Here is a 13,921-nt window from a genome sequence, read left to right on the forward strand (position 1 = left end):
ATACTGTCTAACATGGCTTTTTCTCCTAAATGTGCTGGACTATGTGCGGTGTTAATAATGACTTGGACCATAGAGTCGGGGAGAAACCATGTGGCTTTTCCCTTCGTCAACCATCCCTGATCTGTCTGGACCCCTCCTTGTTCAGACCATTTCTTGATTTCGTCGGGGGTAGCATGTGACTGTATATCTAGTACGTCTTGTGTAGGGTCCTTAACTGTCATACAAGTAGTCTGAACTGGAACGTCTGTCTGTGTCGTGTTAACTGGAATATCTGGAGTCTGAGCTGTAAGCTTGGCTGTTCGATCTGCTAGATCGTTACCCTGGGAAATGATGTCAGTGACTTTCGTATGTGCTTTGCACTTCATGATAGCGATAGCTGTCGGTAAATGTATTGCATCTAACAGAGCTTGAATGAGGGGGCCATGCTGAATCTTGGTTCCGTGAGAGGTCATGAAACCTCTCTCTTGCCAGAGTACTCCAAAGTCGTGTACGACTCCGAATGCATAACGTGAATCTGTATATATGTTTACTTTCAGGTTCTTGGCTCGTATGCAGGCTTGGGTCAGAGCGACGAGCTCTGCTGCTTGAGCAGACAGGGTGTCAATACGATGTGTTTCTATAACTTCAGTTTCAGTAGTCACTGCATACGCAGCTACTAGTTCTCCTGTACTTGTTCTCATACATGAACCATCCACATAGTGTCAGGTCGGGATCAGGTAATGCAATGTCTGTCAAGTCTTGTCTTGGCTTTGTCATGGTGTTAACAACTTCCACACAATCATGTGTGGCAGGGTTTGAAGTAACTGAGGGTAACAGTGTAGCGGGATTTAAAATGTTGCAGCGTCTGATTTCTATATGTGGCTGAAACAATGTTAGTTCATATCCTGTTAAACGTGCAATAGTCAAGTGCTGAGTCTGTGTTCGGTTTAAAAGAACTTCCACGGAGTGTGGAACTTGTACTGTCAGGGAGTGTCCTAACACTATGGAATCACTTTGTCTGATAGCTAGAGCTGTGGCTGCAACTGACTTGAGGCACACAGGCAGAGCCTGGGCTACTGGATCTAATGTGCTAGAAAAATAAGCACAGGGCTTGTATTGTCCTGCTTGATCTTGTGTGAGAACAGATAATGCTGTACCCTCACGTTCAGTAACAAAAAGTGTAAAAGGCTTACTGTAGTTCGGTGTTGCTAGAACAGGTGCTTGGCATAAAGCTTTCTTTAACTCATTGAAAACAAGTGTATGTTCTTGGGTCCAAGGGAGGACAGTCAATGTGGCTGCCTCCTGTGTCGTTAACTGTATCAGTGGCTTGGCTAGATATGCGTACTGAGGGATCCATTGTCTGCAGTAAGAAGTGAGGCCGATAAAAGCTCGTACCTCCTTCTGTGTCTTGGGCTGTTGAAGATGTGCTATTAACTGGATACGGTCTGGTGTCAACTGCCTACCCCTCTTGGACAGTAAGTGTCCAAGGTACACCACTTGCTGGACACAAAATTGCAGTTTCGAAGGGGACACCTTGTGCCCCGTCTCGGCCAGGAAATACAAGACTGTCAGTGACGCACGTTCGCAGTCACATTCAGAACGGGCTGTGATCAATAGATCATCGACATACTGGATCAGGGCAGTGTCAGTTGGCATGTGAATATTGTCTAGTTGTCTCTTAAGTGCTTGACTGTAAATACTAGGACTTTCTGTGAAACCTTGAGGAGCTCGTGTGAATTTATAGCTTCTTCCATTTAAACAGAATCCGAAAAGAAACTGGCTGTCTGGATGAATGGGGACACTAAAGAATGCGTTCTTGAGATCAATAACAGTAAAGAACGTAGCTTCGGAATCAATGGCTGTCAATAGGGAAGAGATATCTGGAACCACTGGGTACTGGGGTATGATACATTTATTAAGTTCTCGGAGATCAATCACTAATCGATAAACTGGAGGTGCATTGGGATCAGTACGTTTAAGAATCGGAATGATAGGAGAATTACATACATTGGAGTCAGTTTCTACAACTACTCCTTGAGCAATGAGCTCGTCAATAATTTTGGATAAGGCTGCTACAGCCTCAGGTGGCAATTTGTACTGTCGGATTCGTGGTAATACAACACCTTGTTTCAGAGTGACACGATAGGGTGTAATGTGCATACAACCTACATCAGTTGGACCTTGCGCCCATAAATGCTGAGGTACATTCAATAATCTCGGATCAAAATCACGTAATACATAATGACCTTTAAAATCACGTAAAAACAATCTCACTCCTTCTGGGGAGCAGCAAATGATTGCTCCTAATTCTTTCAGTGTCTTGATACCTAGTAAGTTTTCAGGACAGGATTTCGTAAGTAACAAGTCTGTAGTTCGGGACAATGGACCAACTTCTAGGGTAACTGGTTTCGATATTTCATTAACAATAGGCTTTCCTGAAAATCCAAGGGAAACATTTCTAGAGCCTGAGAGTGGAGCCCCTGGAACCTCGTCATGACTGATGGTAGTCCTACTTGCCCCTGTATCAATCAGAAACTTTCTGTCTTTCCCTAATACTTGACTGTGTACATAGGGACCCTCTTGATCTACAGGAATCTCGATGAGAGGCAAGCCAACCTCCCTCTCTAGGCTGTTTCATGAATACTGCTGATATTCTGGATAATCTGACTGTGCATACTGGTACATCTGTTGTGTAACGTGTTGTGTGGCAGCTATAGGCTGCGGTACTGTAACTGTGTGTTGTGCGTTCTGCGGTGCTTGCGTGTTCTGCGGAACAGGTTCTTGTCTAGGAGGACGTGGTCTCTCTTTCGTCTTACCAGTAGCTATGTTATGTTTCAGAACTGCACATTCGTTTATATAATGACCTGGCTGTTTACAGTAATTGCATGTCCCTTTGACGGGAGCTGCAGGATGACTGGTTTGATTCGTACCCCTCTTCTGACTGTCTTGTGGAACAGACTGTGCAACTAGTACTTTCATTTTCGTGTCTTTCATACGTCTCCTTTCGTGTTCTTGCTCTTCCCTGATTCTGTTCTGGTGATACTGGAGCATCTGGAGCATTTGTGACGGAGTATTAGCTTGCCAAGTACTCTCGACTTTCAGTACTCGATTTTTAACTTGTGGTAAAGAATTCTCAACTAATTTGGTAACAAAAAGATGTGGATACGATTCACTACTTGTTTTCAGACCACTATTAATAATGAAACATTTCTCAAATCTAGAATAAAAATCACTAGTGTCTTCATCTTGTTTCTGTTTACAGGCTGAGATAGCATCCCAGTCTTCCTTTTTCGTGGCTAGTAATCTTGGCAAGACTTGTATTAACAATTCAGGCAATGCTTTAGCTTTTTCCCCAAGACCGGTACCTGGAACTCGTGTGTTATCTTCAGTCTCTAATGCGGTCCAATCTATCTTTTTCTCTCCCACCTCCCATTCTTTTTCTTTGAGTTTTTCATATATGCCCGCAGGCAACAGGACCTTTAACATTTTAATAATATCAGGATACGTGTATTCTCCCATACGGAGCATGTCTTTTAATTCACGATGGAACCCTGCTGGATCTTTATCGTGACAGGGTATTAACTTTTTCATTTCCAAGAGTTCTATTTTCGTGATAGGGGTGTAAACAAATACTCGTTCTAGATCACCCCCCGCTCCCTTAACTGGGTGTACTTCTCGCAACGGATTCTGTCTGTCTATGTAGAATGATTTTCTTACTGGGGGTGGAACAGGAACAAAATGCGGAGTCAGGAACGTTCTGTATTTGTGGCGCTGTTCTAACATGACGTTAATTAAATCGGTACCTAGACCTTTCCATCTGTTTAGGAGTAACTCGCTCAGAACATCATACAAGGGACCTGGATCAGAATGCTGATCCTCATACAGTGTGATGAGGTGCTGGATCATGTACATACCCACCAGTCGCTGCTCGGCTGGGGGCAGCTTCAGAAACATTTGGGCCACTATTTCATCTGAAAACGTGGTAGAATCACTAGTCCATCGGACTGCTGATCGGGCTAGTTCTTGTTCATGCATGGTACTAAGCTCACTATAACCTATTCGTAGTTTCAGAATTTTATCTGTAGCCTGGAATACTTGCTCCAGAGAACACTGTTCTGGTACGGGAGGCGGAAAAACTTTCTTGTAATCTAGGCGTGAAGGTCTGTCGGAAAGTCTAGTTTTACCTACATACGCTATTCTGTCGGGATTCTCGCTGTCTATGTCTTCACTTGAAGAGTCATTCTCTTTCTCGGTTGCTCGTATTGCTTTCTCCTTCTCGTGTATACTTAGAATTTCTTTACGAATTTTCCTGTACATACTTTCTATACTATTCTGTGTCTTGTGTTTTCCCTCGGATATATTATCACTCCATCTTGTCAAGACTTTCATCTCGTCTTTGTCTTTACCAGGTTGATCTTGTTCTCTTATTAAACAGTTAATCAAGAACTGTAAAATCATACTTTGATTCTCGACTTTTCTATGTGCCATAGCTTCGTGAATACTTTCTGGATCCTCCCCTGTACGGATAAAACGATATATTCTGTCTAGATGTTCCTTCATGTCGGGCAGGGTGGCCAAATAGTTGGCAACTCGTCGTAAACGTATGGAGTATATTATCATGTGATCTTCGCCTGGAACTGAATCATATATGCAATCAGTAAGGTGTCGCTTGAGGTCTGCGTATGTAGTCACTTTTGGCGTGCGCTGTAACGCTGCGTCTCTCAGCGTTAGTTGTTTTACTTGAGGCGGGGTGGTAGGAGCACCTCCCCCCGCTCCTCCTGAACTAGAATCGTCAGTTAATGCTGAATGTGCTGGTAAGGTGACTGGCAAAACACGTGGTGCGGACTGGTCCGGGGGTACTGGCACATGGACAGGGTTCCCGGGACCATTGACTGGAGGAACAGGAATTACATTATTAACTGGGTGCTGAGGTTGAGCAGGCGGAATAGGATTTGCATATTCTGGGACTGTATCGTCCAAATAGGTCGAAAGAAAAATTTCAGCTGCAGTCGGTTTATGACGTAGCTTAGTCGGGACCAAGGGTGGCGGTAAATTACAGGATGCTTCCGGGGTTGCCTTCGGCAAGCCCTCGGCAAGCAGAGGATACATACCTTTAATAAGGGCATTTCTCTGTCTGTCTGACTGTTCTGCTCTAACTCGTTCACCTTCTTCTAGAAGTTCCCTTTCTTGGGCTCTTTCTGAGGATTCCCTACTTAATTCTGCTTTTCTGAATTCTTTCTCTGATCTCCTATGCGATTCTTTACGCCACAATTCTATGGCATCTTTCTGGGATTGTCTGGCTTTCTTTTTCCATAATGCTTCTTCTACTCGCATGATGCACTCGGCATCCCATGTACCTGATACAGGCCATCTATATTTCTCTTCAAGATTTTTTGTATAATCCACCCATAAGTCTAGATATAATATGGCATCTAAGCCATGCTTGTGATACATAAAGTGACCAGGACTGTCCCTAGGAGGGACAGGAACTGATTCTTCGAGTAACCCTTTTCTGGTTTTGATCTGACGTAACTTAGAAAACAGCGGCATCTTGAACTTGTACTTGAACTTAAACACAATACACGATAAACACAGTAATGAAATGGCAAACAAATCACTCATACCACGACACAAAAATACATTAATAACAGTTCGAACAGAATACTACCTGATACACTGAAAACATAACACTTGAATTTCTCGAGAACAGACTTAATAGAAATACTGGATGCACTGCTAGAAACAGTACAGAAACTAGATGCACTGCTAAAACAGTACAGAACATACCGGTCTCATAAAGAGACACGTCTTACCGTATCCACCTAGATGGACACGTCGGACTGGATCTGTGTACCCAAACCCATCGGACCAGGGACAAACTAATGAACCTGTCTAGATACTTCCCCCGCAACAGTACTCACCGGGAAGCAGAAACTGAAGGCCTCGGACTGGACTAGACTGCTACGACGTCTGGTTACTGCTACGCATGCGCTTCGAGCTTCGGGCTTCGGTTACAGGTGGGCCTCCGGATACCTCGGACCTTGCTCTCTCGGCTTGGGCTCTGGTCGGGACGAACCGCATTCCTCACCGCCTCGTCTGGATGCCGGACCGCAGTCTCCGTCTCCTCCGTGGGCCTGAGGGAGACTTGAAGCAGAAATATCTGCACGTGCACGGTAGAGTTCCGTCACGGCTGTAGAAGGGTCAGGGGGCCTGCGTTACATCTCCGGCGCGTGGGGAAGGGGCTCGTCCCTATTCGGGCGCCATTATGTGGTAAATAAATAAATAACTACCGGTACTATTTTTCTATGCATTAAATAAAACAAATAGCTCAATAAATAAGAGGCAGGATCCGGGGTATCTGAGTTGAACAGGCTTTAATCAGGCACAAGGGACAGGACAGGATCGGAATAGCCTGGCATAGAATGGAATGGCAGCTGCCGGGGCAGGGGAGAGAGGGACAGCTAATGTCATATTAACAGTACATGGTATATATAGTAAAACATTACAATTACATTGCATACAGTAGGCGGAACAAGTGACAAACGAAAGATAAGAACATATGGGCGTGAAAAGAAGGCGTTCACAAGGCGTGCACGAAGACATGTGATGAGAACGTCACAGAAGTGTCACAGAAGTGTCATAAATGGGTGGATACATGGAGGGGGCTACCTGGGCAGCTGGAACCTTTAACCTAGTGGTGCGCGCAAACGGACCATGACGTGTAACTAGGGAGAGCTGGGGGCTCTGACTTCTGTACTAGAAGAGCAGACTAAAGTCTGGGATGTCAGGACGACATGTACCTATAGTATATCTGGTATCTCGTGTTTGGAGAACATGTTGATTGAATCTAAAAGTCATCAGAGCAAAGGCAACTTGACACTAAGGCTGGTGCATGCATATATTCTTCATGTATTGCGTGTACCATGAGTCTTCTATGGATATTAATACAGAAATTCACTTGCATGGAGACAGAAAGACTAGACTATAGCTGAAGATGTTTATGCAGCTCGTTAGCTAGGAATGTGAAGACGGAGAGCTGAACTGATAACTGTGGGCATAACATATTCTTGGCAGGCAGGCAGACAGAGCCAGGCCGGGCACCTCGCTGCTTGGCAGAAAGTAAGCGAAGGGTCAGGGATGCGGGAGGGGCTGCATCGCTCCTCGGAGCAGGTTCAGGAGACTGGAGCTTGAATCTGGTGTCCGGGCCCTTTGAGGCCTAGAAAACGGGGACAACTCGATGAATTAATGTGCACAATGTAAAACGTTGGCAACATAGGCCTAATACTTGTTGCTTTCAGGGGAACTAGATAACTGGCATACTAAAGTTGGACACAACTATAATTGCGTCTTTATTCGATCAAAAAGGGAACATATGCATATTAATCATGCACATATAACATAGGATGGGGAACACGTAGGCACACATGATAAGGCAAAATTCAATTTTCCTCACTTTGGTTTGAATCTTAGATCAGTTGGTGGGATCCTCAAGGCCCTGATGTACAATAGAAGCTCTGTTTGCTGTACTTCAATAAACCCTTCATGTCAATTTCATTTACAGGAGTTTATTTGGACGCTAAAAAATTGGCAATAAGAATGATTAGACCTGGACATAAGCACCCAGTAACTCTGGTTAACTCTGTCTCTGATGTCGATTGGAAAAAAATATTTAAAGGGGGTTTTCAACGCAAGGGGGCAAAAGCAAAAATTTTGTACAAGAAAATCAAGGTCAAAGAGGGTGTTACGCAATGTATCCCATAGTGTGAACTTTCTACAATTTTAACAAAAATCAAAGACAATGGAATTATTTAACCCGCTGATGTCACTTTGTGGCTTTCTCCAGCTATGGTGACTAAAACAAATCTGAAAAGTTACGATTTCTCATTGATTTAAGATCTGTCAACAATGCCATCTGGGTAGAGAATTTTGTATTGCTGAGCACATGGAGTGGGCTATTGGTTTTAGAGCCAGGTACAAAATGGATTTACTTATGGTTGCTCCCCTTCTGGAATAGTGGCTAAAAGACAATGGAAGGGAATGCTACTCAGATGCGTTTGTGTTGATTGAGAAGGATTATTTGAAGCCCTTGAATATGGGGCTCACAGCCCATCCCATGACTTCCATTACAGTCTCCTTAGTTAACAGCATGGTGGACTGTCAAAGGAACTGGATGCATTTGCCTTTATTTCAGCAGTGGGCTGCCTAAACCCAGATTTGGATAGGATAGAGACACACTATGTATGAGTGCATTTTGTCCGACAGTTTTTAGTTTGCTCCCAGATCCAATACATTCTTCTGACACTTTTTTCTACAGTTGATTTTTAGTCTGGCTGCCTATTACGTTGTCCCTTGTTTCCAGGCCATTTCTTATCAAACAAAACAATCCTATTTGGTGCTGCCTTTATTTCAGATTATCCAGTTATCGCTTCAGTCTTTTCACTGAACATCAGGCCGCAGGAAGAGAAGCGCGTATTAAAGAACAGCAAATCTAAGGCAAGAGTCTCAGGTGAGCAGGAACATGTCGGCTTTGATGCCATGATGGCTGCCAGTGGGCTGGTGAGGCAGAGAGAGAAGAGCAGGGAGATTACTTATACTGACCATTATCTTGACAAAGTGACCTCTCTTCAACATCAAAACCTCATTTGTCATTGCCCTGTGCCCCATTACATTTTCAAGGTGTAAATAATTAAATATCTGACCAATGTTTTAACTTAATTAGAATAATTAAAAAAAAAAATTAAATTAATATATAAAATACAGTTGTACTGCTTATGTTAAAGTTAGGGAATCATTTTAATTTTATTTATTTTGATTTTAATTAGTTTAACACATCACATCTTAAATGAATAAACTAAATAGAAGCAAACATATTTACCATTGTTTGGGGAAGGTGCTAGGGGTTGAGTTAGGGTTATTATTAGACTTAAATTATTATATGGACAGGTAACCTCATATCTCACGCTGCTAACGCTGCTGTGCACGCGCTATTGGTTTTAAAAACGTCCTGTTTGCTATTTGGTTTCATTATTATTTACTTTTGCCCTGCTTTTAGCTGTTTTCTTCCCTGCCCACCTACCTGCACTCTAATTTGGATTCCACCGCTGCTCGAACGGGTCCGGTCCTGGGGGTCAGACTTTGCGCTCGCCATATTGGGAGCGAAGGGGTCACTTGCAGGGCGCCATTTCTGAGCGTTCTAGCGCTCCTGGCAATTCAGATCCACCTACTTAAGGCGCACGACTCGCCGCGCAGCGGTGACGCGCAGCGGGAGCGCCTTCCCTGCGCCTGAGTCGTGCCAGAGTCCTGCCCGTCTGCGCCCGTCAGCGCTAAGACGGCGCTAGACGCGCCAACACACTTTACTTGAGAGTTTCCTTTGTAGATGCCATCAAGGTATGTTTGCTCTCGGGCCGATTTGCTCGACATCAGATATTTCATTCCTCGCTGCCATTATGTGCCGGTTAGTCCTCTCTGTGGCCCACATACCTGTAACTGTGGGACATGGTCCCTCACTGCCCCCGCCCCGATTCGTGTTATATGGGAGTTTATTTCGGTTAAACCCTCTGTCAAATGACCTTCAGGTCCCCAAGATATAATGGTCTGGAATTTGAACATCAGATCTCTTCCGAAGCATTTTGCAGAACTTAATGATCTTATCAGTGAAGAACTGCCAGATGTATTTTTGATGACGGAAACCTGGCTGCAAGAGACTGATGTGGCTGCTATTAATCTTGCTCTTCCATCTGATTATTCCATCTTCACGCATAACCGGCCCTCTTGGGTGGTGGCATTGCTGTAGCTGTAAAATCTTGCTATCCATGTGAATGGAAGGTAGTGGACCTAGTGGGGTGTGAATGTGCTTTTTTAAAAATCTCTATTAGCCATCAGTTCACGCTATCTGGCCTCCTAATTTACCGCCCTCCTGGATGTGATACTGCCTTTCGAATGGCTCTCCCCGATTGTGTTAGCTCTTTGGCATTGGGATGCGCCAACTTCTGTATTCTTGGAGATTTGAATCTCCATTTTGATTGCACCCATATGCCCACTATTAGCAGTATTCTGGCCGATTTGGAGGCCCTTCAGCTTAGTCAACTGGTTACCTCCCCCACTCACTCGGGGGTCATATTCTTGATCCTTTTTTCACCAACCTAACTGGGGTCAAGGTAATTAGACCCACTTCTGTAGCTTGGACTGACCATTCTTTGGTGAGAATCTCCTTTGTGATCAATGAGCACTCGTTCATGCCTCAAGACAAAGTAGTGATGAAGCGTAATTGGAAGAAACTCAAACTGGAAGATTTCCACCATCTTCTGTGTTGAAGCTGGGTATGACGCCTTCTGTGATTGGGTCTCCAGTGCGTTAGATGCTCTGATACCTGCTGCCTGGACTAAATGCCGCTCTAGAGCACCCAGCCCATGGTACGACAGTTCCCTGGCTCAGTTAAAAAAAACCTGTAAACAGGCAGAAAGGGAATGGCGTAAATCGTACGAGGCTGGGAAAAAAACTGCCTATCTCGCTAAAATCAAACTTTATCATAGAGCGGTATGCAGAGCTCGTGCGGCTTATTATGCCCAGGAATTCAGAAACCGCCCTAATCCATCTAAGCTAGTTTTTAAAGTCCTTAAGGACTTGACGTCCAAAAGAGTTATGGACGCTGATGTCCGCTCCTCGGACCACTGTGGAAATCTGGCTGCCTTTTTCAGGGAAAAAGTTCTGGCTATCTATCGTGCCTTTCCTACTACCAATCAGGATGATGAGTTTTCTTGTCCTGTTCCTACTAGAGGTGAGGCTTTATCTTCTCTACCCAGTCTCTCGATGGAGGTATTTTATAAACTGGTCTCTAAAATCAAATCTGGCTCTCCAGAAGACCCTCTGAAGCCTGTACAGTTTAGAGAATCTGCTGCTGTCTGCCTCCCCCCAGTATGCCATCTCATCAACCTCTCTCTCACTTCGGGCATCGTCCCATCAAAATGGAAACAGGCTGTCGTGACACCCATTCTCAAGAAGGCCACCCTAGACCCCCTTAAACTTGAGAGCTACCGTCCCATCTCCCTCCTCCCTTGGGCCGCGAAAATTGCGGAAGCCCATGTGAACGCAGTATTGACTGAACATCTTGCGAGGGAGTGCATTCTGGACTCTTCCCAGAACGGTTTCCGTGCGGGTCATAGCACGGAAACCGCCCTACTCTCTATGACGGAACATCTTCGTTCTGTGCTTGACTACGGTCAGACTGCGGCACGGATACTTCTCGATCTCAGTGCCGCGTTTGACACGGTTTCGCACAGAATCTTACTTCAACGTCTGCGAGAGGCTGGGGTCGAAGGCATGGCACTCGATTGGTTCTGCTCCTTTCTATCCCACTGAACCTTTAAGGTTGCTACTCCTCCGTTTGAGTCCAAACTCCACCCCCTTGATCTGGGTGTGCCTCAGGGTTCATCATTGAGCCCCACTCTATTCAATCTGTATGTGAGGCCGCTGGCCGATGTCGTCAGGCGGTGGGGTCTGACTATGGCCTCGTATGCGTACGACACGCAGCTGGCGGTCACCTTGAGTGGGGACTCAGACCTTGACGCTCCCAGATTCCGGGAAGGACTCCTGGCAGTGGCTAGCTGGATGAATACCAACTGTCTCCAGCTCAACGCCAAAAAAACGGAGGTTATGATTGTGGGTAAGCGTGCGGACCTTTGGGGTGATGAGTGGTGGCCCCCTGAGCTGGGTGTAACCCCTATTCCTGTGACAGAGGCGAAGAACTTGGGGGTTTGGCTTGATCCTGCCCTCAGCTTTCGTGGCCATACGAAGAAAGTAGCGGCCACATGCTTTGGTATTCTTCGAGGGCTAAGACCAATCTTGAGGTTTTTTGATGCCTCAACTAGGCAGCTGGTCATTCAAGCATCTATACTATCACGGCTTGATTATGCCAGCTCATTACTTTTGGGTGCCAACCAGGCTGAAATCATGCGGATGCAACGTATCCAGAATGCAGCAGCCAGAGCCCTTGTGGGGCTTCCAAGGTTCTGTTCTGCTGAGAGCACCATCCGCTCGCTACATTGGCTACCGGTTACACAGAGGATCTATTTTAAGACCCTTTGTCTGTCATTCCAGATTCTCAGGATGGCCTCCCCGCCGATTCTTAACAATCTCTTGAAGTTCTATGTTCCCTCGCGCGCTCTGAGATCCTTGGGCCAAAATCTGGTTGTGATCCCTCGATTCAGATTGAGTAGAGCCGGAGGTCGTTCCTTTCGAGTTCTGGCGGCTAAGCTGTGGAATTCTTTACCTTCCCGCATTCGAGAAATTGATGAGCTGTTGAGCTTTAGGAAAGCTATTAAAACTCATTTGTTCCCTCATCCCTTTTAAACTCCTCTTTAGTATTTCTCTCCCACTGTTTTGATGTGTTGTGTGTGATGACCTTACCAGAAGCGCCGGGACGCCCCTTGGCTGGGGCAGCTCTGCGCTATAAAAATGTTATTAACATAACATAACATGTCCATGTTCTTCTTTTTTATTTTTTTAAACAACCTAATGACATTTTGTTTAACTTGATTCAATAAAGTAAATACAAATAATAAACAATTACCAGAATTAGTGTTAGTGTTAGCTTTAGGATCATGTTTATGGGTGCCACATGTATGAATTGTACTGTAACTGTATTTTAATTTTATTTTAATTTGTCTATTTTAGTTAAAATTAGTTGGGGTTCAGTAAGAGCTCCTTAATTATTCTAAATCAATGTAAATTGATTTAATTTATGGATTTATACCAAGTTATAGATTTCTGTTAAGGAAGCAATACTGTAAGTGTTATTGTTGGGGACAAGAAAATGATCATGAATTTGATTTGAATAAATATAAGTAACGATAAATAATTATACAATATATAATTCTACAATTTTTTATACCTTGGGGAGAGTTCAGGTTACCAGTCGTGGTAAGGTGAGGGTACGGTGTTTATCTTTTAAAAAAATCAGTTTAACTTTAGATACATTTATATATTTTGTTCATAAGAGATATGCTTAGAGTTAGGCGTTGCTGAGTGATTAACGTTCAAAATAAGATGGTGATGAAGTACAAGAAAGGTAGGGAGATGTGAGTTAGAGGAAGAGGTTTCCGTAGAGAGGTTGAAAGTGATAGAGGCAGGGAGAGAGAGAGAAAGGCAGAGTGAATATGAGAGCGGGACATAGAGGCTAAGAGATTAGCATGGAGAGATTGAGAGAACATGAAAATGAGAGGTTAATAAATGAATAGGTCATGGGATAAACATGCTAATTTTTTCAGTTTTTTTCTTCAAAGCTACGGATAATACGCATGTCACATCTGCTTCATCGGTGAATATTAGCAATGAAAGAGAATCGCCCCATCAAGAGCAGCAAGAGCCTTTGGGGAAAAGAACAGGTAGGAGTTAACGAGAACATTTTGATCATATTAATGAACATTCTACTGATTGCAGCTGCAAGAAGTCTTGGGTTATTGGGTACAACCGATAGGTGGTTTGAGAAATCCACAGTGGCATCTCTTTGACTCACTCGTCTCACCATTAACTTTTACAATGACAATGCCATGGCCAATGTATGTAGGCTGGACTACAAATGTAACACATTTATGAGCTCATGGGTTCCCAATGACCGGGAAGGATGTTTTAGGTCCCCACTTTGGTCTAATCTCTGGGGTGCTCAGGTTAGCAATTGTTTTATCTGAACCAATCTCATCTTCCTCACCATTTACCACAGTATAATGGTAAAGTGATGGTTGAAGCAAGTCAAGCAACCTAGGTGTGTTTGATCGAACTTACAAATTGCTGAAAAACTTCACCATTGTACTTAGAACTGGTTGAACTCATCCTCATTTGGATGACTCGTACCTACGTCTGCACATCACGGTTCTGTCAGAGGGTCAGCTCACCTCGCGTAGCTATCCCTCAACTAACACCCAAGCGCACTCTCGTTCTCTCTCAT

General features: G+C 44.3%; 1 protein-coding gene across 3 annotated transcripts in view; it reads left to right on the top strand.

Annotated features, from left to right (window-relative positions):
* The window catches only part of LOC144782515 (uncharacterized), a 116,067-nt gene that overhangs the window by 88,108 nt on the left and 14,038 nt on the right, over positions 1-13,921 (top strand). For all 3 annotated transcript variants that reach the window (XM_078661918.1, XM_078661919.1, XM_078661920.1), the window contains 2 exons: positions 8,390-8,485; positions 13,260-13,361. In XM_078661918.1, coding sequence (XP_078518044.1) covers positions 8,390-8,485; positions 13,260-13,361 — 198 coding nt within the window. The remainder of the gene's footprint in view (positions 1-8,389; positions 8,486-13,259; positions 13,362-13,921) is intronic.

This window comes from Lissotriton helveticus, chromosome 9 (assembly GCF_964261635.1).
Source record: "Lissotriton helveticus chromosome 9, aLisHel1.1, whole genome shotgun sequence".
Taxonomy (NCBI): Eukaryota; Metazoa; Chordata; class Amphibia; order Caudata; family Salamandridae; genus Lissotriton; species Lissotriton helveticus.